The sequence below is a fragment of the Muntiacus reevesi genome, chromosome 7 (genome assembly GCF_963930625.1).
Source record: "Muntiacus reevesi chromosome 7, mMunRee1.1, whole genome shotgun sequence".
NCBI classification, from domain to species: domain Eukaryota; kingdom Metazoa; phylum Chordata; class Mammalia; order Artiodactyla; family Cervidae; genus Muntiacus; species Muntiacus reevesi.
Genome location: NC_089255.1, coordinates 26522970 through 26547107, shown reverse-complemented (window position 1 = coordinate 26547107; position 24138 = coordinate 26522970). Strand labels below are relative to the sequence as shown.

At 35.5% G+C, this 24138-nt stretch overlaps 1 protein-coding gene across 1 annotated transcript; it reads left to right on the top strand.

Moving 5' to 3' along the window:
- Positions 1-16581: 16581 nt before the first annotated feature.
- Positions 16582-17523, top strand: OR4K13 (olfactory receptor family 4 subfamily K member 13). The gene has a single exon (XM_065942008.1). The coding sequence runs from the start codon at positions 16585-16587 to the stop codon at positions 17521-17523; it is 939 nt and encodes a 312-aa protein (XP_065798080.1). The 5' UTR covers positions 16582-16584.
- The last annotated feature ends 6615 nt before the right edge of the window (positions 17524-24138 follow it).

Genomic DNA, 24138 nt, shown 5'->3' with positions numbered 1-24138 from the left:
GGCCCTATATATATTTTGGGAGGGGTGTTGGTACTATGTCTTAGATTTAAAGATTTTACTACAGTTTAATGGAGAACCTCCTCTTATGGGATTTATACGCTAAGTGTTCGAAGAAACAATCATATGCTGTTTGTATCATTGTCTTTAATAACCAAAAATTGAGAAGTTCCTCAAAACCCACTATTAGTGGGATTATTTTATTTATTTTTTGGGGGGGATTATTTTAAAATAGAAATGTATATGTGCTGATCTGGAGAAAATAAATTTGTAAATGTTATATTTTTGTCAATGTATGGCAAAAACCACTACAATATTGTAAAGTAACTAGCCTCCAACTAATAAAAATAAATGGAAAAAACCCAATAAATTTGTAAATTTTATATTTTAAATTGTTGCAATATTTTAATGAAATATTTCATACAAATTTCAGAGAACTATCAATTCACTAAACTACCAAGACTGCTTACCTCTGGCATATTAACATATAAACTTTAATAAAGATTCTAAATTTTATAAGTTCAAATTCTGCAAAATTTAATAAAACTGAATTAGAGTCTAGTCCTGGATAAACGCTCTCAAAAATGTAGTTGGCATTTAGCTACCAAAAGCTTTGAATCAGAGAGTCATTTATTTTACACACAGCTATAACGGAATGTTTAAAAATATCCATAAGTAACCTGAAACTTGTGACATTAACTTGCTGTGCCAGTTTATCATCTACTGCCAAAAGCAAACTCTAAGTTGGTGATTATGGATTTGGCAATCAATCATACATAGCCAGAATTGGAAACATATTCTAAGTTGTACATCAACTTTGACAAAGAAACTTCAAGAAAGTCGGGCTGCTATCTCTGTCCCCTTACCCTTCAGCCGTTCCAAAGTGATCTCTGTGAATAATGAGAAAAATTCTTGAAGTGAAGGACAAAGAAGTCTGATATTAAAATGTATTACAAAGCAGAGTAATAAAATGATATTTTAGTTTCATAACATTAGATAGAGTAATGAAGTGATTGTTAAGAAACCTGAGAATTTAAAAATAGTCATAGATTAAAAATATGTTCTTAAGGATAAATTTACAGTTATTTGAGAATAAATATGGCTGGTTAGCTACATATCTTAAAGAAAAATAAATTCAAATATTTTAAATATTTCAACAATAATTTCAATGATAAAATACTGACACAAATATATAAGTGAATATATATAGTCTTTTGTATTAGTATTGGGTACCATCAAGATAAACCTATAAGTAAATATATTCATTTTGTTATGTTATAGTACTGAGTTAGGATCATGTAAAAGGCAAAAATAAAAGTCAATAGATTTTATTCAGTGAGGATGAGTAAACTATTATCTCAAAAACATAAAAAATTTTGTAAGAGGCAAGAGCTGAACTGGAGAGAAACAGTCAATACATATGCCCTTAATATCAATTTTTTACGAGTCAACAGGACAATATCAAGAGCCATGTAAAAAAAAATAAGACAAAGTGAAGTATAAAATATTTAAGAAATATATGTGATGTTTGAATCTGTGGAAAAAAGAAATTAATTTCCATAAAAATATAGCTTGAGATCATACACAGTAAAGTTTTGGTGATTTAGTTGGATAGTAGATTTAGATTTCTGGTTGTTTTCCTATATGTCTTGATATATCATGAATATATTGTAATAAACTTATTTGTTTTTAAAATTAAAGATGTTTGCATAAATGTTTTATGTAATACATTCAAACATAAAAATATCTAATTTTTTCTCCATACCTTGTACCTGCTTTGAGAGTTGTGACTGAAAATCACTGAGATTCTTCTAGAATTTTTTTTCACTTGCTCCCACTTTCTTTAATCTTCTTTTTGTATGTGCAAATTCTAATAAAGGAGAATTTTACTTGAAAATGTACAAAACAACATGAAAAATGTGTCAATTAATGACCTTGGGAAAGTCTGGCATCTTATAACTGAATTCCTTCAGCAATTAAAAGGACATGTATTTGGCAAGCTAGAGTATTCAAATTCTCTCATTAGTGTGTAGTTTTTCCCAATAACAAGGGACAAAAATAAAGCTTTACCAACCAAACAATACATCCACATTTCAAAAAGCAGACATGGATATAAAAACTGAGAGTCTATTTAAAATGTAGATAAAATTGAATTTTCAAAAATTGAAGTAAGAAGGACTTATAAATATGAGACAAGATTAATTATATTATAATTCACTTTATTATAGAAAATTTCTTTTAAAAAAGCTTTCCTAGCCATAAACATCTCTTTTTTTAATCCTATTATCTGAATAAAAGTCAAGATAACAAATTTAATTGGAAATATTGGAAATAACTTATTCCTAAGAGTCACATTCCTCTGATACCTTTTTATTTTCCTCTGTAATTAGTTCCTCTTGGATTTGCAAGCTCCCCCATAACTGCATTGTTCCAGAAGAGTTCAAACTGGTTAAAATTTGGTTAAAATTAAAGAGATTTGCTATTTTTTTATTTCTTCCATGTCAAACAGCAGCTAATTTATTTCTCACATTTGACTGCCAGTGTTTATTATGTCAACAAATGGCCTATACAACCAATTATTTTGTTGAACTGTATTGGGATTTCAGTGAAAAGTCTGGTCAATAGTATACAAAAGTACTTTTTTTCTGCTTCTATATTGACAGCTTCACATATTCATTACTTCATGTATTCATAGTTTAGATACTCTTAAGAAAATAACATACCTGTTAAAAGGTTAATGTGTTATTCCCAAATCTGTTATAAGCATTCTTGTACATTTCTTTTGGACATGATCATTTCTTTCTCTTTAGGTGTATACCTTGCAGTGAAATTACTGGCTCTTTGGTAGGCATATCTTTTAGAAACTGCCAGTTTCTAATGCTGTTTCACCAATTTATCCTCCCACCAGCAGTGTACAAGAATTCTAGATGTTCCATATCCTTCACAGACTTTGATATTCTCAACTTTTTTTAATTTAAAGCTATGTTCTTATGTACATAGCAATACTAATTGTTATAATATTAACTAATACATTTCCCTGATTACTAATAATAGGCAATACCTTTTCATATGATTATTATCCATTTGAATATTCCCTTTTGTGAAGTACCTATTTAACTCTTTTTGCCCAAATCTTGCGAATGGACAACTTAAATGAAACAAGCAAATCTTGAAACCACAAATTATACTACTGTCAAGAGCAGAAAAAAAATGTACATATTGTGTATCAAAGAGATTAAAACTATAATTTAAAATATTCCCTTTAAAAAAGAAACAAAGGAACATTTGTTTAACTAATGAGAAATTTTCCCAATGTTTTAAGTGAAATAATATACAGGAAGTAGACAGAGATGATGGTGGAATAAGAGGATGCTGATCACACCTCCCCCCCCAGAAACACATCAAAAGCATATCTACACATGGAACAATTCTCACTGAAAACAACTTTGAGACTGGCAGAAAGTCTCTTGTACAACCAAGATTGTAAGAAAGATACACACAGAATTGGGTAGGAAGGGAAGAGAAGAGATCAGTTCAGGACTCACAACCCATCAGAGGAGACACAGAAGAATCAGGGTTTGGAGATCCTCCCTGGGGAATGAGCAGTTCAAATCACATATTTGACACCCCAGCCCTGGAGTCTGACCCTGAGAAAATGAGTCCCATTAGCTGATTTGAAAACCAGTGGAACTTATAAAGGGCTGTGAGAAACCCAGACCCACTGGTGAAGTGCACGTACATCTTTCTTACTCCCAGGAACCAGGAAGAGGAAGCAGATTGAAACTGTGTCAGGCTCTGGCTGGTTCCCAGAAAACACTCCAACATGTACCTTTGCCCATGCCAGTCACCTACTCTGGCCCCTCTACCTCTGGCACAACTCCCTACTAGAGTGAACACTGCCTTTGTCAAGGAGAGTGTTCAGTGTTGATGAATTTATACCTAAAAAATTCCTGAGACTAAAAAAGGAGACAGATATTCAGGTAGGAGACAAATAGTCAGATATTCATCACAAAGAACCCTAATCAAGATGAACTCAAAGAGACCCACACCAAGTCATATCACAACTAAAAAGACAAAAATTAAAGATAGAGAATTCTATCTTTAGAATAGAGATTCTAAGCAGCAAGAGAAAAACCAAAGAGTCATATACAAAAGAACCCCTATCAGATTATCACCTGAATTTTCTGCAGAAACTTTGCAGGCTGGAAGGGAATGATATGATATAAATTACTGAAAAAGAAAAAAATAAACCTAGAATACTCTACCCAGCAAGATTATCATCGAGAACTGAAGGAGAGAGACAAAAGCTAAAAGAGTTCATCAACCTCATTTTGTTCTTTGATCTGTGGGTTCATTGTTGTTGTTCAGTCATCAAGTCATGTCTGATTCTTCACAACCCCATGGACTGCAGCACACCAGGCTTCCCTATCCCTCACCATGTCCACTGAATCAGTGATGCCATCCAACCATCTCATCCTCTGTCACCTTATTCTCCTGCCTTCAATCTTTCCCAGCATAAGGGTCTTTTCCAATGAGTCAACTGTTCACATCAGGTGGCCAAAGTTTCTTCTTCTCCAGCATCAAAACTTCCAAAGAGTATTCAGTGTTGATTTCCTTAAAGATTAACTGGTTTGATTTCCTTGCTTTCCAAGGGACTCTAAAGAGTCTTCTCCAGCACCACAGTTTGAAAGCATCAATTCTTTGGTGCTCTGCCTTCTTTATTGTCCAACTCTCACATCTGGACATGACTACAGGAAAGCCCATAGCCCTAACTATATGGACCTTTGTCAGCAAAGTGATGTCTTTGCTTTGTAACACACTGTCTAGGTTTGTCATAGCTTTCATGCCAAGAAGCAATCGTCTTCTAATTTCATGGCTGCGGTCACCATCCACAGTGATCTCAGAGCCCAAAAAGAGGAAATCTGTCACTACTTCCACCGTTTCCCCTTTTATTTGCCATGAAGTGATGGGATTGAATACCATGATCTTAGATTTTTAATACTGAGTTTTAAGCTGGATGTTTTACACTCCTCCTTCACCCTCATCAAGAATCTCTTTAGTTCCTCTTCACTTTCTGCCATTAGAGTAGTATCATCCACATATCTGATGTTGTTGATATTTCTCCTGGCAACCTTGATTCCATCTTATAACACATCCAACCCAGCATACTTTTCATTAAATTTAGAATTTTTTAAACATTATTTCTTTAGATATTTCTTTTCTGCCATCCCTGACTCCAGTGCCACATGTGGTATATCATGTGATATTTTTCATAGGTTATAGAGGCTCTTTTAAATTTTTCTCTAATTTTGTTCTGTTTCTGATTTAGCTTAGATGATTTCTATTTTCTATCCAGGTGTTTTATTTTTCCTTTGTTTCCCAAATGGAATTTTTAAGATTCTGTATTATATTTTACCACCTCCAATTCCATTTTGTTATTTATTTCATATCTTCATTTTTTTCTCTCATGTTCATATTTTCCTTTAAATTCTAGATCATTTGTGTAATGTCTATTTCAAAATTTTTAATTTTAAGAACTTATTCATCTAAATCATTTCTGAATATGTATCTCTTGGTTATACAGATCATATCTTACTTTTTTGAATTTTTATTAGCTAATGATTAGATGTCATATATCAGTGATTCTCCATGAATGGACATTTGGCATTATTTGGGGACATGATTGGATGTCACATGTGGGGGCTGCTATTGGAATTTAATGGATAGAGGAAGGAATACTGCTAAATATCTTACAATGATCAAGAAGACTTTTCAACCTTCAATAAAACTATCTTTAAAACTTAAAATTGAAATCAAGACATTTTAAAGCATACAAATGATTAAAGAATTCTTAGCAACCTGATGCTTATAAATAAATATGTTAAATGAAGTTGTAATGAAAAATTTTACATTTATTTATGTACAAATAAAATTTGAATATGACAATAGTCCATAGAAGAGAAGATGCATAAAGAAGTTTTCTTACTTTTTTAAAATGAAATGGTATAATTACTTGGGAGTATGAGAAATAAAATGTTTCCTGACATGTCAGTAAACAAAGATGTTGCAGTCATTAGCAATTGCATCCACCACCATGGTGAGCTGGTAAGCTCTGAGGGAACTCGGAAGTAGAAGAATACCTGCCATGTTGCAGCCATCAGATTATAGCCACTCCCTACAGTGAGCCACAAGGAAACTCAGGATGCAAACAACACAGGATACTGGTCCTACATAGCTCAGGTGCAAATAAATGGGATGATTTCAGTGAGCCCAAACTCTTGCATCTTCCCAAACATGGAAAAGAACTAAATTCCTTAACTTGAGTTATCTGATTTTCCTTAAGTAACAATATTTTCTTGTTCAGACTATCTGCCTTTTGTTGCAAAACTTCTATATAACCTGGTTCTTTCCATCACCTCTTTGGAGCAGTTCTTTCAGGGTCACTTGAGATGTTGTCTTCTAGGTGTGAAGCTCTAAAAATCCCCACTGGAAAACAAATAGCTCTCAATTTTTAGGTTGTGAGTGTTTAAGTTGACAAGAACCAGAAAGTGATCATTTAAAGTTCAGTTCAGTTCAGTCACTCAGTTGTGTCTGACTCTTTACAATCCCATGGACTGAAACACACCCAGCTTCTCTGTTCATCACCAACTCCCAGAGCTTGCTCAAACTCATGTCTGTTGAGTTGGTGATGACATCCAACAATTTCATCCTCTGTCATCCTCTCATCCTCTGTCGTCCCCTTCTCCTCCTGCCTTCAGTCTTTCCCAGCATCAAGGTCTTTTCCAATGAGTCAGTTCTTCATATCCAGTGGCCAAAGTATTGGAGTTACAGCTTCAGCATCAGACCTTACAATGAGTATTCAGGACTGATTTCCTTTAGGATTCACTGACTTGATCTCCTGGCAGTCCAAGGACTCTCAAGAGTCTTCTCTAACACCACAGTTCAAAAGCATCAATTTTTCAGCACTCAGCCTTCTTTGTGGTCAACTGTCACATCCATACATAACTATTGGAAAAACCACAGATTTGACTAGACAGACTTTGGTCAGCCAAGTAATGTCTCTGCTTTTTAATATGTGGTCTAGGTAGGACATAGCTTTTCTTCCAAGGAGCAAGCATCTTTTAATTTCATGGCTGCAGTCACCATCTGCACTGATTTTGGAGCCCAAGAAAATAAAGTCTCTCACTGTTTCCATTGTTTCCCTACCTATTTGCCATGAAGTGATGGGACCGGATTCCATGATCTTAGTTTTTTGAATGTTGAGTTTTAAGCCAGCTTTTCCACTCTCTTCTTTCACCCTCATAAAGAGGCTCTTTGGTTCCTTTTCACTTTCTGCCATAAGGGTGGTGTCATCTGTGTATCTGAGGTTATTGAAATTTCTCCTGGCAGTCTTGATTCCAGCTTGTGCTTCATCCAGCCTGGCATTTTGCGTGATGTACTCTACATATATGTTAAATATACAGCTTTGATATACTTTTTTTGATATACAGCTTTTTAATACTCCTTTCCCAATTTGGAGGGCTTCCTTGGTGGCTCAGACATTAAAGACTCTGCCTGCAATGCAGGAGACCCAGGTTCATTTCCTGGGTTGGGAAAATTCTCTAGAAAAAGAAATGGCAACCCACTCCAATATTCTTGCCTGGAAAACCCCATGGACAGAGAAGCCTCGCAGGCTACAGACCATGGGATCGCAAAGTGTTGGACACAGCTGAAAGACTAAGGTTTTTTTCCAATTTGGAACCAGTCTGTTGTTCCATGTCTGGTTCTAACTGTTGCTTCTTGACCAGAGTACAGATTTCTCAGGAGGCAGGTGAGGTGGTCTAGTATTTTCATCTCTTGAAGAATTTTCCACAGTTTCTTGTGATCCACACAGTTCAATAAAGCAGAAATAGATGTTTTTCTGGAACTCTCTTGCTTTTTCTATGATCCAACAGATGTTGGCAATTTAATCTCTGGTTCTCCTGCCTTTTCTAAATCCAACTTGAACATCTGGAAGTTCTTGGTTCATGTACTGTTGAAGCCTGGCTTGGAGAATTTTGAACATTACTTCACTAGTGTGTGAGATGAGTGCAATTGTGTGGTAGTTTGAATATTCTTTGGCATTGCCTTTCTTTGGGGTTAGAATGAAAACTGACCCTTTCCAGTCCTGTGGCCAGGACTTGAAAAGTTATATTATGTAATTTAAAGTTACATATTATATACTCTAAAGAAATCACAAAAATGAAACAGAGAAAGAGAAAATGACAGAAGGAGGAAGGAAAGAAAGAAGAAAGAAAGTAAAGAAGAAGAAGAGAAAGAAAAATACAGAAGTTATCTAAAATAACAATGTTTGTCTAGTAGTTACTAACTTGGACAGCCCAGTCTAAGCCATTTGATTCTTTCCCGGTTAAACCAAACAAGCTTTTTGGATTAGTGATGGGCTTTCCAGAATGAAGGCCATGTTGCCCTTTGCATTATTAATCAGCCACAATCAGTCCCAATAAACAATAAAAACGTTGAAAAAGGTAAAAGGGAAATCTACATGACAAATGTGCCAAGTATTCCATGTTAGTATTGCAATAGGAATTCTGTTCATGGTCACAATGATATCTTCAGACATTGATAGTCTCTTAAACCAGTGTTCTTCCTATGTGGTCAAGTACATTGGCTCTAGATAACTGGAAAATAAAGTCACTCACATCTTGAGAACTCAGTCATGGAAACTTTCATGGGAACTTTGAGGAAGATGTAAAAAGGTCATGTAGAAACCTCTTGGGGAAAAAAAAACAAACCTGGAGCCAGGAAACTGGAATGCATCTGCAAGGTCTTTCAGATGACTTAGAATTCTTAGAAGCAGCTACTTGGGGTCATGAAATAAATTGACATGGGAACATCAAACAAAGAATAGATGTGCATACATCTCTCATAACCAGCTGCTGAAGCCACTTCTCTGAACTGAACTCGGTGCCCATGGGGAAAAATAATCTGAAGGTGAGTTTAGGCAAATTTCTCTGATGGCAAACCTGCACGAAATCAGAAAATGGATTGTATTGGATTCATTCCTGAAGCCCCAGTAGTATAAAAACAGATATTCAACAGAATTGACACCTATTCAGCTCTTAAATCTGCTTAGCCTCTTATAGAAGCAACCACCATGAATACAAGTAAAGATTTATAACATTGCAGTCTATCAGTATACTTCATATGAATGCAATTCCTCTGGTCAAGAAAGGCATTTTTTGTTATTAATATACAAAAATTAGCCAAGAAACATTGAATTATGTGGTATTCACATTTCTCATTGTTCTTAGAGCATTGGTCTTACTGAAAACTGAAACAGCAATTCAAAGCATATGTTACTTTTAATAGGAGTGAATACAGACAAAAAAGTCTGCTAATATTAATGGGAAAAATGTACTTTTCAGTTGAATATAAGAGTAAAAGAAAATATTCCATAGGAAAAGTTTCTTAAAACTGGAGGTAGAAATGAGGAAATAGAGGGAAATATAATTACCTAACATTATCTTTTCATGTCTTGTATTTTAATAGGCCCAGTTGTATTTAAAATACATTAAATACATTTAAAGAAAACTAAAGTTAGTTTACAGTAAATGTTAGATATATTTTGCATTTGATGCTTTTTAATACTCTTCAAGTATATTTTCATAATTTGAATATCCCAGACCTGAGAGTGGTTTTATATTGCCCTCTTATCTGTTGTCCATAAGTAAAGCATATCAATTTCTATAATTATGTGATATTAGAAAAGAATGTTTAATTCTTTTGTAATTAAGGGAAAACAATGTAGCATCTTTAATAATTCCCACTGGTATTTGGTCATCAGTTGGGTATTGTTAGGTCTCAAAATATATCCTTGTTTTATTACCACCCTCTCAATAATTATGATCCCTTTTTCCCTAGGAAAATGAATATTCATATGTGTCATTATTTTAGTGATAATGCGATTATTTTGGAGTGAGACACTCTCCAGGTTTCAGTGTGCCCAGAGTCAAGTGATGTTCTGAAACACTCTGTAGAGTTGGTAAGTCATGGAGGCAGTTTTAATGTAGATTAAAACAATACAGAAACATTCCTGGATACCGGCTTATAATCACATTGTCCCTAGGTAGAAACAGATGTGAAAAGTCATTTAGAATCTGAACAATGTGATAAAATTATAGAATTCTAAAAGGCATTATTACTCTAGTTATCATACAAATATAGCATAGTCCCATAATATGTGTGACAACATGATGAAAATTATATGATTGAGTATACTTTGATACAACTCAAGTGATTTTATTTTCAATCTGCTAAACAGTGTCCATGTCAAACTTTATCATGTCAATGTTATTACCAACAAAAATTTTATGGTGAACTATGCCAAGCAGTGTTTATTTAAAATAGCAACTGGGTGAATGGAAACTTCCCTCTTGTTTTCCAAGAAATGTGTTATTGTCTTGTGCTTATAAACCTACCACATCTAACACGTCAATTTGTCCTATTCTGTTTTTAAAGAAAAATAAGTCAGCTAAATTGACTAGTATCATAGGGAATAAGAATATGACTTTTGGCAAATGTGACCTAAGAATATTCACTTTTATTTAACGTTTTTATGTATTAAGATTACAAATATTAAAAACGTAAACTTAAATCTTTTATCTGTTTTCTAATATTTGAACATTTTATTTTTGTAGATAAAGCACTAGGTGCATGCTAAGTTGCTTCAGTCATGTCCAACTTTTTGTGACTCCATGGACTGTAGCCCTCCAGGTTCCTCTGTCCTTGGGATTCTCCAGGCAAGAATACTGGAATACTGGAATGGGTAGCCATTCGTTAGGGGATCTTCCTGATTCAGGGATCTAAACGGGGACCTTATGCTTTCTGCATTGGCAAGCAGATTCGTTACCACTAGCACCACCTGGGAGACCCTAAAGCACTAGGTAATCAACCACAGTTTTTCCTTTTCTTATCATATTTTGATGACTATAATCTTCTGTGAGTAAATTTCAAATTCTAAAGCTTAGTTCAGTTATACTTCCTGCACATGAGTCTGCGCTGAACTTAGTCACCCAGTCACGTCCGACTCTTTGTGACCCCATGGACTGTAGCCCGCCAGGCTCCTCTGTCCACAGGGGTTCTCCAGGCAAGAACACTGGAGTGGGTTGCCAGGGAGTGAACCCAATTCTCTCGCATTACAGGAAGATTCTTTACTGTTTGAGCATTAGAATTAAAATGTTAATTTCAGGGTTTCATATATCCATCTTTATCCTCATCCATTTTAGAATAATCTGAAAGTTTTTCATCGAACAAAGGAAAGTTAAGGACTTTGCTTTTGCAGAAAGGGAAGATGCCAGGCAGGCAATCAAAATGATTCTTTTGAAAACAAAAGAGATTCTTTTCTGTGTCTTCTTCCTTCTTCATACCCTTAGGGAGTCTGTGTGGGTGAGTGTATGAGAGTGTGTGTGTGTGTGTGTGTGTGTGTGCTCTGTGTATGTATATGTGTAAGGTTTTGGATTAAAAACCTATATACAAAAATGTTTTTTAAAGGAAAATCATAGATTAGTGCAACACTACAAAAACAGAAAGGAATAAAAGTAGAAAAATCCATTGGCATGTAAAAATTATTAGTTATATATCTTTAGAAATATTACTCTAAAAATATTAACAAATCTTTGGAAATTTTTTCTTTTTCAATATCTGTATGCTTTCACTCACTGAACAGCTTTATTGATGGCTTTCATAAACTGTATTAGTATTATGAGAAATAATTTGTATATTTTTAAGGACCTTAAAAATTCCTTATTTGGGAAGGAAACCACACTAGAAATTTAACCCTAGGAGTCAGAGATACCCAGTGTTAGAATAAACGTGCCTAGTTCTTATTAGAAGAATTAAAAAAGAACTAAAGAGCCTCTTGATGAAAGTGAAAGAGGAGAGTGGAAAAGTTGGCTTAAATCTCAACACTAGGAAAACTAAGATCATGGCACCCAGTCCCATCACTTCACAGCAAATAGATGAGAAAACAGTGGAAACTGTGGCTGACTTTATTTTTGGGGGCTCCAAAATCACTGCAGATGGTGATTGCAGCCATGAAATTAAAAGATGCTTACTCCTTGGGAGGAAAGTTATGACCAACTAGACAACATATTAAAAAGCAGAGACATTACTTTGCCAACCTAGTTCCGTCTAGTCAAGGCTGTGGTTTTTCCGGTAGTCATGTATGAATGTGACAGTTGGACTATAAGGCAAGCTGAGCGCTGAAGAATTGATGCTTTTGAACTGTGGTGTTGGAGAAGACTCTTGAGAGTCCTTTGAAGTGCAAGGAGATCCAACCAGTCCATTCTGAAGGAGATCAGTCCTGGATGTTCATTGGAAGGACTGATGTTGAAGCTGAAACTTAAAATTCCACTACTTCGGCCACCTGATGCAAAGAATTGACTCATTTGAAAAGACCTTGATGCCGGGAAAGATTGAGGGCAGGAGAAGAAGGGGATGACAGAGGATGAGATGGTAGGATGGTATCACCGACTCAGTGGACGTGGGTTTGGGTGGACTCTGGGAGTTGGTAATGGACAGGGAGGCCTGGCGTGCTGTGGTTCATGGGGTCGCAAAGAGTTGGACACAACTGAGCGACTGAACTGAACTGAACTGAATTCTTATTCTGGGCTTATTCTGGTGGCTCAGTGGTTAAGAATTTGCCTGCCAATGTGGGAAATGCAGGTTGAGCCCTTGTGTCTTCAAGATCCCCTGGAGAAGTAAACGGCAGCCCACTGCAGTGTTCTTTCTTGGGAAATCCCACGGACAGAGGGGACTATTGTGCTCTAGTCCGTAGGGTCACAAAGGAGTCGGACATGACCTATCAACTTAAACAACTCATATTCCAGTGCTCCTTCAGAAGACTGAGAATTAAAACATGTAATATATCTGATAGATATGCGAAATAGTTAAGTTATAGGATGCATGAAATGGACAATAAATGCAGTGGAAATTACCACAAGTTTCAAATCTATGGAGGGTTTTATTATGTACAAGAAAGGCCTTGATGTACTCTGAAGGATTTGGTTATATGACAAACGAATTTGTGTAGCTAAGTAGGAGAAAACAAGCAAGGATGGGAAAAAAATGCATGAAGAATGTAGAGAGCCATTAGGTTGTGTTTGGTGAAAGGGAAGTTGAATTTTTTCAATACTAGAAAATAGTATTGGGTTGGTTGGTGAAGGGCTGACTGTGACGACCCAAGTACATTTGGGGATTTGTCATATAGTTAGAAATGTATAAGTTTTTAAGAAAACAATGATATGATGAAAACAGAATTTTTATGGGAAATGTTAAAATCCTAAAAACAAACTGTATTTGTGGGATGATTACATATGCATCATCTATTGATGTAAAATCAAATTCTGTAAAGCTGCAAAAAGTTCAGAATTTTTATGCACTCATATGAACATGTCTTTAATTTTTAAGTGAAAAACCCAAGGGAAATAACTATGCATGTAGCATGAACATTGTTGCCTTATAAATATAAACATACATTAATATACACAACACACAAACAAACACCATACTAATATGTTATTAGTTTTCCTGAAAGCTATCTAGGATTAAATGGTTTACAGTTAGTGATCCTGTTATGTGTGATGTGTTCTTTTCTTTTCCAATTAGTATAAGCTATTTTTACTTTTTAAAAAGTAACCTAAAGGAAAACTATATTTTTAACAAATATTTTAAAATAGTGATTGTTTCTGTTTTAAATGCTTCAACATTCAATTTGACATATGATTTAAATTTCCGATTTCTATTGACTTTGCTCTAAAAGTAATTTTAATCTATATCCTGAATATATAATGTATAATTCATTTATTCAACCATTCATTCAACAGGTACTTGAGTGTCATGAACAGATGCTAAAATGTGTACAAATTACTTTATGTGTTTCTTGAGAACTGCCCTGTTCTCTTTAAATGAAGTTTCAAAAATTAGATTTTAAAAAGGATACAATGTTGTAAAGTAAAATAAATTAATTAATTAGTTAAAAAATAAATAAAAAAGATCACTATAAGGGATCCTTAAAATACTAAACTGTAGCTGAAAGGAGCTATAAACTTTCTAGACACAGAAATGAATAACTTTATATACTTGATGTAATTTAGTACTTTACGTCAATTCATGTTTCTCAGAGTAGGAAATTGGCCAAAAGATATGTTCATATAGAGGGAAAAAACAGCCTCATTTGGAAAATGTATTAATACTATGAAGTTGTCTTGAAGAAACGGAATATACACCACTATGACGCTTATTCTTTCTGTTTTTGATGATTGGGAGACTAAATTGTAGGAAGTTGATGGGATAGAGGCTAGGAGCTGCATGGACATCCCTGGAGTTCACAGAAGGCGCCTTCACATGAACATATTTTCTCCCTGTTTGCTGGGTATCAATGGGGCAAAAAGAAGACTATATTTACTGAAGGAGAATTATAAAAACAGGTAATTTAGAAATCATTAATGACTATGCTAAAGCATTTGTTCATGTGGATCACAACAAACTCGGAAATTCTTAAGGAGATGAGAATACCGGGCCACCTTACCTGTCTTCTGAGAAATCTGTATGCAGATCAAGAAGCAACAGTTAGAACTGGACATGGAAAAATGGACTGGTTCCAAATTTGGAAAGGAGTACCTTATAGGCAGAGTACATCATGAGAAACGCAGGGCTGGGTAAAGCACAAGCTGGAATCAAGATTGTGGGAGAAATAGCAATAACCTCAAATATGCAGATAGCATCACCCTTATGGCAGAAAGCGAAGAGGAACTAAAGAGCCTCTTTATGAGGATGAAAGAGGAGGGTGAAAAAGCTGGTTTAAAACTCAACATTCAAAAACCTAAGATCCTGGCATCTGGTCCCATCACTTCATGGCAAATAGATAGGGAAACAATGGAAACAGTGAGAGACTTTATTTTCTTGGACTCCAAAATCAGTGCAGATGGTAATTTCAGCCATGATATCAAAAGACGCATGCTCCTTGGAAGAAAAGCTATGGCCTACCTAGATAGCATTACTAAAAAGCAGAGACATTACTTTGCCAATCAAGGTCCATCTAGTCAAAACTATGGTTTTTCCAGTAATCATATATGGATATGATAGTTGGACTATAAAGAAAGCTGAGCGCCGAAGAATTGATGCTTTTGAACTATAGTTTTGGAGAAGACTCTTGAGAGTCCCTTGGACTGCAAGGAGATCCAACCACTCCTGAAGGAAATCAGTCCTGAATATTCATTGGAAGGGCTAATGTTGAAGCTGAAACTCCACTACTTTGACCACCTGATGCGAAGAACGACTCATTTGTAAAGACCCTGATGCGGGGCTAGATTTAAGGTGGCAGTAGAAGGGGATGACAGAGGATGAGATGGTCGGAGGTCATCACTGACTCAATGGACGTGGAGTTTGAGTAAGCTCCGAGAATCGGTGATGGACATGGAATCTGGTGTGCAGCGGTCCAAGATACTGCAAAGAGTTGGACATGACAACTGAAATGAACTGAATGATGAAAGCAATTTTTAAAAAGCAAAGCTACTCAAATCAGTTTTGCAATAAGCATGGGCTTAATTACGTGACTTTACTGCAAAATGTGTATGTTAGTTGCCTCAAACCTTCTCAGTTATTTTGAAGCCTGTTACAGATACACCTAAACAAACCAACCAGTGATCCTCTATACAGCAACAAGCAAACAAAAAACAAATAAATGAATACAAACTAAAAATGAAATAAAATCAGTTACATTTGGCTGTGGATTTTATTCACCTTTTGTACTTTTTCCCCAGAATTCTAGAATAGGCATTTGATGTGACTACAGGTAAATTTTGAGTGAATAAGTTGTATTTTTATATATTTTTAAAACGTGTTTAATGACCATCACTAGTTAAGCTGTGAGACATTGCTTCACTAGAGCATGGAATGGAGCATGGAAAAATAAAGGTAGATTTCTCAGGAACTAAAAGCAAATATTTAAACCTTATGTTTTAATTCATAGTTCTTTACCAAAATCTATTTCAAAATATAGTTCTTGAGAATCATGGATATATTGTCTACATTTTTAATTTCCAGATTAAAATATTCAATATTACTCTGTCAATATAGAACCCACCATAATTCTCTAATGAATGGAAATCTTTATAGCATGAAGAGGCTTTTGATGTCTTGTAGTCCAATTTTTTATTTTACAGAGATGGAAACTTGACCACCAAAAGGGAAATGACTTATCCTATGTTGCTCGATGAATAGCTCAGCTAGGTGTTGTATTGAAGCCTTCTAATTCCAAGTTCACAGCCTATAAAATTGTGGTTTCATAAACTGTTTTAATTTTTGTTTTTCAGAAATGTATATTCTGAATTCTACCATTATTTGGATACTTCTCTGGACCATTTAGTAAATCACTGACCAACAAAAATTCCCCAAAGTAGGAGGTGCTTATAAATTCAAGTACCCTGTCTAAATAGCAAAGCTGGACATCAGCATGAACCACTTTATGTAAACACAATTTTCCTACTCCTTATTCTTACCCATTTTGATTATTACAGGATTAAGTAGACAACCAGACAAGTGGATGACATGGAAAAGACAAACCATTCAGTGGTATCTGAGTTCATTTTGCTGGGACTTTCCAAATCTCAGAATCTTCAGATTTTATTCTTTCTGGGATTCTCTGTGGTCTATGGAGGGATTGTGTTGGGAAACCTCCTCATCTTAGTCACTGTGATCTTTGACTCATGCCTTCACACACCAATGTATTTTCTGCTTATCAATCTCTCCTGTATTGATATGATCCTGGCTTCTTTTGCTACCCCTAAGATGATTGTAGATTTCCTCCGAGACCGGAAGACCATCTCCTGGTGGGGATGTTATTCTCAGATGTTCTTCATGCACCTCCTAGGTGGGAGTGAGATGATGTTGCTTGTTGCCATGGCAATAGACAGATATGTTGCCATATGCAAACCCCTCCATTACATGACCATCATGAGCCCACGAGTGCTCATTGGGCTACTGTTATCCTCCTACGCAGTTGGATTTGTGCACTCAGCTAGTCAAATGGCTTTCATGTTGAATTTGCCTTTCTGTGGTCCCAATGTGGTGGACAGCTTTTTCTGTGACCTACCCCTTGTGATCAAACTTGCCTGCGAGGACACCTATGTGCTCCAACTCCTGGTCATTGCTGACAGTGGCCTCCTGTCGCTGGTCTGCTTCCTCCTCCTGCTCGTCTCCTACACGGTGATCATTTACTCTGTTAGGCAGCACACTGCCAGTGGTTCCGCTAAGGCTTTCTCCACTCTCTCAGCACACATCACAGTAGTGACTCTGTTCTTTGCCCCTTGTGTCTTTATCTATGTATGGCCCTTCAGCAGATACTCCATAGATAAAATTCTTTCTGTGTTTTATACGATTTTCACACCTCTCTTAAATCCTATTATTTATACGTTAAGGAATCAAGAGGTAAAAGCAGCCATTAGGAAGATAAAGACTCGACATACAAATTCAAAGCACACTTTGTAGATGACACCGCTGAAGAGGTGTTTGGCCATTATTGTTTGGACATTACTTAGGAATGCACTTTAAATGTATTTCAAGTTCTATAAAACAGTATGTTTCATTGTTAAAAAGGAAGCCTCCCTATTGTCACCCTTAATGTTTAAATGTATAATATCTACAGTCTGGCAGGTGTGCCATTTAAATCCCACCCTCACCACTTTCATGCAAATTATAACAAAATGAATAAATTCTCTGCAACTTAGTTTCTTTATCTAGAAAAACTTCCTCCTTTGTTTCTTTTACTATTTTAGCATGTCTTTAAACCTTGTAAAGTATGTTATTATTGCTGCTGTTACAGCTGTTGTCATTACAATGGTATTCTGCATTTGGAATATGCACACAGATGATACTTCACATAGTTGTTTAGGTAAGGGCCTGGCTAACTACCTTGCTAGAGAGCTGCATTTTGTAGATAATCCCTAGTCACTACGTATTAATTTTTAATTACCTACTTACCACAGTGCCCCCAACCATTCTACATATATTTAGTGAGCCTGCAAAGTCCTGGAAGATATGTCTAGGACTGTGAGGAGCATGGCCTAAGGATGGAGAGAGTGAACTAAATTTGCAGTTGCGTTGTGGCATGAAAGCACTGTATTAAAGGATGCACAGGGTGCTGTAGAAATGCAGAGGAGTGACATCCAGATCAGGGCAGGTGCAAGGAAGGCTTCCAGGAGAAGGAAATAATTGGAGTAAGCATTGGTTGGATAGAGAAGAAAGACATCCTGACAAAGCAAGTTGTATAGAGGAACACATGGAAGAGAGAAACATGACACCTTGGAGGAAGCACACATAATTTTATTGACCTGGGACATGGAGTTTGATAGCAAGAGCTGAGGTAGAGAGGTCAAATGCAGCCTTATCTTATAAAAGAAGACCTAAGGGCACTCCCTGGCATTCAAAACTATATGATATGGAAATTAAAACAAAAGGAAGAAAAAAAGCATAGACTCTCCTGCACCAAATAGTACATTGTACTGTTCTTATTCCAAGTTTACCTTCTTCATTTCATCTCTATCTATGATATTCCTCTTTGCCATCTAAGCAACTAAACCTGGAACTGAATAAAAGACAAAAGGAAATTTATGACAAATGGTTATGGGAAGAGATTGCCCATTGTCTTTTAACTGCAGCACACAATAAAAGAGAATCGTATCGCATTTATGGAATTTTGTTGGGGTCCTTTAATGGACCGGAACCTGGTGGTATGGAGTCCACGATAAGAAAGTAAAAGAGAGAAAGAGAGAGAGAGAGAAAAAAAAGACCCGGGGACCTAAGCTCTGATGGAGCAAAGGTGCTTTAATGATTTTCCTATGAGTATATATAGGCTATGGTACAAGAAACTTCTTTCGGGAATGATAGAGATCAGAAAACCAAATGCACAGCAACCGTTACCAAGGGAACAAGGGGTAATGTTTGTCACAAGGTCAGGAGGCAATCCATATCTCAAGAAAGGGGAACGAGACTAAGCAGTTTTGCCCTAAAGAGAATGTTTACTAAAGGTGACCCAAGCCTGCCTCACACAGTGACCTCAGTCCCTGGGAGCAGCGTGCTGTTCCCCTTGAAGAGCGACAAAGGACTCATGAGAGACAGCACGTAGGAATCCTCCCGTCACACATTCCCTGACAATTCCCCCTTATTTATTTATAATATTTGTAAGAAGAGTTCTGACCATCAGAGTTTATTCAGTTTTGACAATCTTTGCATGAAGACAATGGTAGACAACAAATATAATTGTTAAGACAATCACCAAAATTATAGTTCTAGAACCAATGCTATGAGTAAGGCTTTGAAACCATCCATGTGGGTCTAGCCCAGATAATTGATCAGCTAATTGTTTAGCTAAAGTTCCCATACTAGAGGAAGAGGGCAGATTATTAGAAAAGGTTTCACATATTTCTTTTTTGTAATAACTGTACATTCAGAAAGGCATTATCATATATGTTTTGTAAATGAAACTTGATTTGTTTCCAGTTGTAGCCACTATTATAGAAATGAACAGGAGTAACATGAAGTTGAGTAGAATTTCAATCACATTTTAGCATCATCTGTTTTTGTACATCTCTTCATTGATCTCCAACCCATTTGATGGCTGTTCTCAGTTCCTGTATTTCTTTTTGAATATCCTCATCTATTTGAGCCTGAGTGGCCCACATACTATGAGCATCTTTAGTCCAATTTTGGATAAAATTATGTGTTTGAATTGAGGTTTGTAAAGTAATGCTAGTGATGGCAGCAATGGTGCAAATAGTTATTAATCCTATAATGCCAAAAATCAGCCATCCAATGAATTGTTTAGATTGCTAGAGCAATTTAGTAAATAACTGGGAAGCAAGTCTAGCCTTGGGACCTTCTTCCCAGGGCCATTGGAGATTTATTGGTAACCATAGATTATGTCGAAATTGAAGAATCAAAAGGGAGTAATTTTTTTAAGGAAATAGAGGAGGTAAGACAAGTATATAATTTACAATTTATGCAAGTTACAGAACATAAAGTCTTATTGAATTGTAAATTTCTTATAGCTACAACAAAAGGAAGTGGAACATAGGCTTTTATAAAATATGATTGATTATAGTGAAAGAAATAATTGCTATAGCTATGATTGGTCCCTGTGAAATGTCTGGTCCAAGTCCCAAGTTCTTTGGTGTTTGCAGCAAGTTTTCAGATATCCCATTGTTTAGGCCCAATCTGTTTATCAAGGATGATTCGAGGACGAGGTGGGGGCCATTCCATCGTCAAGCTAGCCAAGAAGTCCTCTGTCATGGTAATGTCCCATTGTAGTATTAGTAACCTTCCATGTTACTTGAGTAATATAATCATACACAGTATTGTTAATATCATCTGAGCAGTTCAATAACCACATACTATGGGGTCCCCAATTGACAATTGTATGATTAGCTATAAACATTAATTTTCCTGATTTGGCCTGACATTTGTCTTAATGAACAGGAATATATTTAAAGTTCTTATTAGTAAACCCTTTGCATAGTGTTCTTTGTTTTTTCTTTGATTCTTTTCCTAAAGTTTTAGTAGTATAAACATGATTCATGGACAAAGAAAGGGCAGTAACTAATCCAAGAAGCATCAGAAAGTCCTCTTTTGGAGGCAGGGGAAGGCCTAAGTTTGTCGGCTAACGTTTATGCATAATTCTGCTGTGCCCATACACAAAGGAAGGATTTCATAACCTAGAAAGATATTAATTAGTTTTTCTTTTTCTTCAGGATGAGAGGGCTCCTCCAAGTTCCAAGGAGGGGACATATGTGTTGACTCATTAGTGGATATGATTGGTCCTATATCTGTCCATTTTACAACTTACAATAAAAAGGGGGGTTAGGTATATAAGCCCAGTAAGTGTGACCAATCAAGTCAGCCTGAGCGGGGGAAGCAAAAGCAAGAAAAGCAAGCATACCAAAGAAAAATATTTTTAGGATTCCGAGGCATTCCCTGTTGAGAAATCAGATTTTCAGTTTAATTAGTAAGGGTTTTTATCTGTCCCCAAGTAGGGAGATCATAAGGTCGATGACGTTGAGTGTGGCGTTTTTTGGAAATTTTTAATGTCGCCATGGCTTATATTGGAATTCTTTCTTCCTGGGTTTTTTGCTGTTTCATCTCTAGTCTGAATGCTGGGGGCCCTCTTAGGTTGAATCTTCTGAAGAGGAAGTCATGTGAGCTCGTTGGATCCATCTAGAGAAATAGAAGCATATCCTTTCCCTGTAAGATTAGTTTCTTAGATTTCCATTGATTAGTTAACCCGTCTTGATATCAAATGGGCAAAGGAAAGGAGGTGTCCTTTAATGTTTCAAAACTTCTTTTTTTTTTTTTTATCAAAACATCTCTTTGTGGTAAATTTAAAAAGTTTAAAACAAATAAGGCTATATTAACAATAGTTATAAAAAGAAAGGAAAGCGATAATGATGAAAACATTCTTAGGAAATATTTCAGTCCAAAAGAAAAAAATCATTCAGAAATCTGTTTGGGACTGGTATTTGGCTGTGGTTTGTGTCATTTGGGGCAAAGGATTAGGAGTAACCATTCAAATATTTTTTTCCTAAGTGAAATTTTTGAAAAGGCGATGCAGAACAACTTGACAATGACATGTTGCTCACATCCAAATATATTTGACCTTGTCCTTGAAAAAGAAATGTAGCTTAGCAACTGTTGAATCTCACTGTTCAGTGTGTTAAAGAGGATGACTACACTTCCAAGACAGACCTGAAAAGAAGGCGAACATTCCACATTTCTGATATTCTTAGGAACAAATAATCCATTCGGGAAATGGTGTCTTTTTTTATGCCGTTTTCGCCCTGCTTTAAGAATCTTACAGATTGGGAACAGAAATAAAGTCACACCAACAATAGTTATAGGCTTAAAGACTACACTACACCAGAATCTAGTAAAGTTTGCTCTGGACAAGGAAGACAAAAGTGTTCCTGTGTATTTCCTCTTATTTAATTTTTTTATTTGCAGTTACAGCGTGTAATGTGTTTGTTTAATTATGTCTTGTATTTGTGGATTATAAGGAATGTCTGTAATCTGTTTAATAGAGAATGAATGTAAAAACTGTTTGAACTGCTTAGAAATATAGGCAGAGTCATTGTCTGTCTTTATAGAATTAGGTGTTCTCATTATCATGAAGTAAGTTGATAGGTGGGTTACAACATGTAGTGTAGTTTTTACTTTAGAGAGGTGTTGCCCCTAGAAAAGAAGAATTTGTATTGATCGAGACACATAAGAAGGAAGAGGAAGAAAGTTCAGGACAATGAGTTACATCTATTTGCCATAAAATTTTCCTTCATTTGTCATAAGCCCTTCTAAAATTACAGCACTAAACATCCCTAGAAGTTAAAAGGCCAAAACAAAATATGATAGCACAATAATCAAATGCAATGTTTATTTCAAAGAAATACATCATACTTTGTGGTTTTCATTGTGATCCACCTAAGCATTTCAACTGCATTTTCCAATATATTTGCAGTCTGAATGTATCTGCTGACCAAAGTTAATTCTGTTAAATGTTGTTTTCCCAGAATATTTCTTTTGTTTCTAATTTGGCCTAATTTGGAGAAAGAACATTTGCTGTAGCTAGAATGACAATGAAAAACTAACCTAGCAAAGCCTATGTAAATATTACTTTATTTTATAATAAATGTTTCAACAATTAAAAAAATATTTTTGTATTCATCATTTTATTTGCCATTTCTTATATCTTTCTATTAAAAGCATATATTTTACTTTTCCATAGCAACTATGAAATGTCTTGTATGTTAGTATTTTATAGACTGTTGAATATATTTATCAAATCATATTATATTATATATATATATCCATTTTTATACAAATATATATTTATATTTATTAACAGCTCAAAATCTCTTTAGCTCTTCTGCAAGAAAAACCCCTTGTAAGAATAGGCCAATGTTCAGCAATCAATGCTTCAAAATCTTACTTTACTTGGAAATGACCCAGCCATTCAACAAACTTCCACTATTCAGTTCAGCACAACTCCAGAAACCTAAGTCACTCCAATCCCAAGGGACCGCTCCAGATTATAGATAATAGATCATTCTATCAAAAATACAATTATTTCTAATAGAGCTTATCTAAAAGTTTTCATCTCATCTATATATTTGTCTATATATATATAGTTACCTTTTTGTTGACAAACTTAGCTTACCCCAAACCAAGGCATAACAAAAGTATTATATAATGTTGATGACTCAAGACATGTCCCAACTAGATTAACAAATAATTATATTTAAATCACATTCATATTTAAATAAACATTATACCCAACATTGAACACCCTTCAGTTCATGTAAAGCTGAATCCAAATAGAGCTCATCAATTCCACACTATCCAAAAACAAAGACATACATTGAGACATAGATAATTTTAGATACATAGGCATAGTTCTCCATTTGAAATTTAAAATATCTTTTTGTTTTATTTATTTATTTTGAGCTCCACCAATTTGTTAATGGCTGGAGTCCTAGATAGAGTGGGCTGTGTAGCCCAAGGACATGATAAGAGTTAACTTAAGGTTTTTTCTTAGGCCTATTTTTGTTTCCCAGGCAGAACTGGAGCTCTAAAAAAAAAAAAATATTTTAACAAGTTAACCTTTTCCTCACTGCACGTGCAAGAGGAACCGGTTTTGCAATTTCAAAAAAGATTTTATTTTAATCAGTTTTCTCCAGAGTCTAAGGAATGTCATAGCCATTCAGTGTCAAAAATATCATTTCTCCTTTTCATAGCTATAGTATATTATTAATGATATATGCATGAGGGAATTGCTGTCACATAGGAAGTAAAGCCTTGGCTACAAAATTTTGACAAATACTAGGACTGTTATGGAGACGGCAACGGCACCCTATTTCAGTACTCTTGTCTGGAGAATCCCAGGGATGGGGGAGCCTGGTGGGCTGACATCTATGGGGTCGCATAGAGTAAGACACGACTAAAGTGACTTAGCAGCAGCAGTAGCAGGACTTTTAAGCATACCTTGAGGTACCATAGTCTACTGAAATCTTTTATGAGGCCTGATATGATTAGGATAAGGGAGAGAGAAAGTGAATCTCTCCC

Bases quoted from the DNA above. Each gene is read 5' to 3' on its own strand.
- OR4K13 (XM_065942008.1), top strand. From the start codon at position 16,585: ATGGAAAAGACAAACCATTCAGTGGTATCTGAGTTCATTTTGCTGGGA.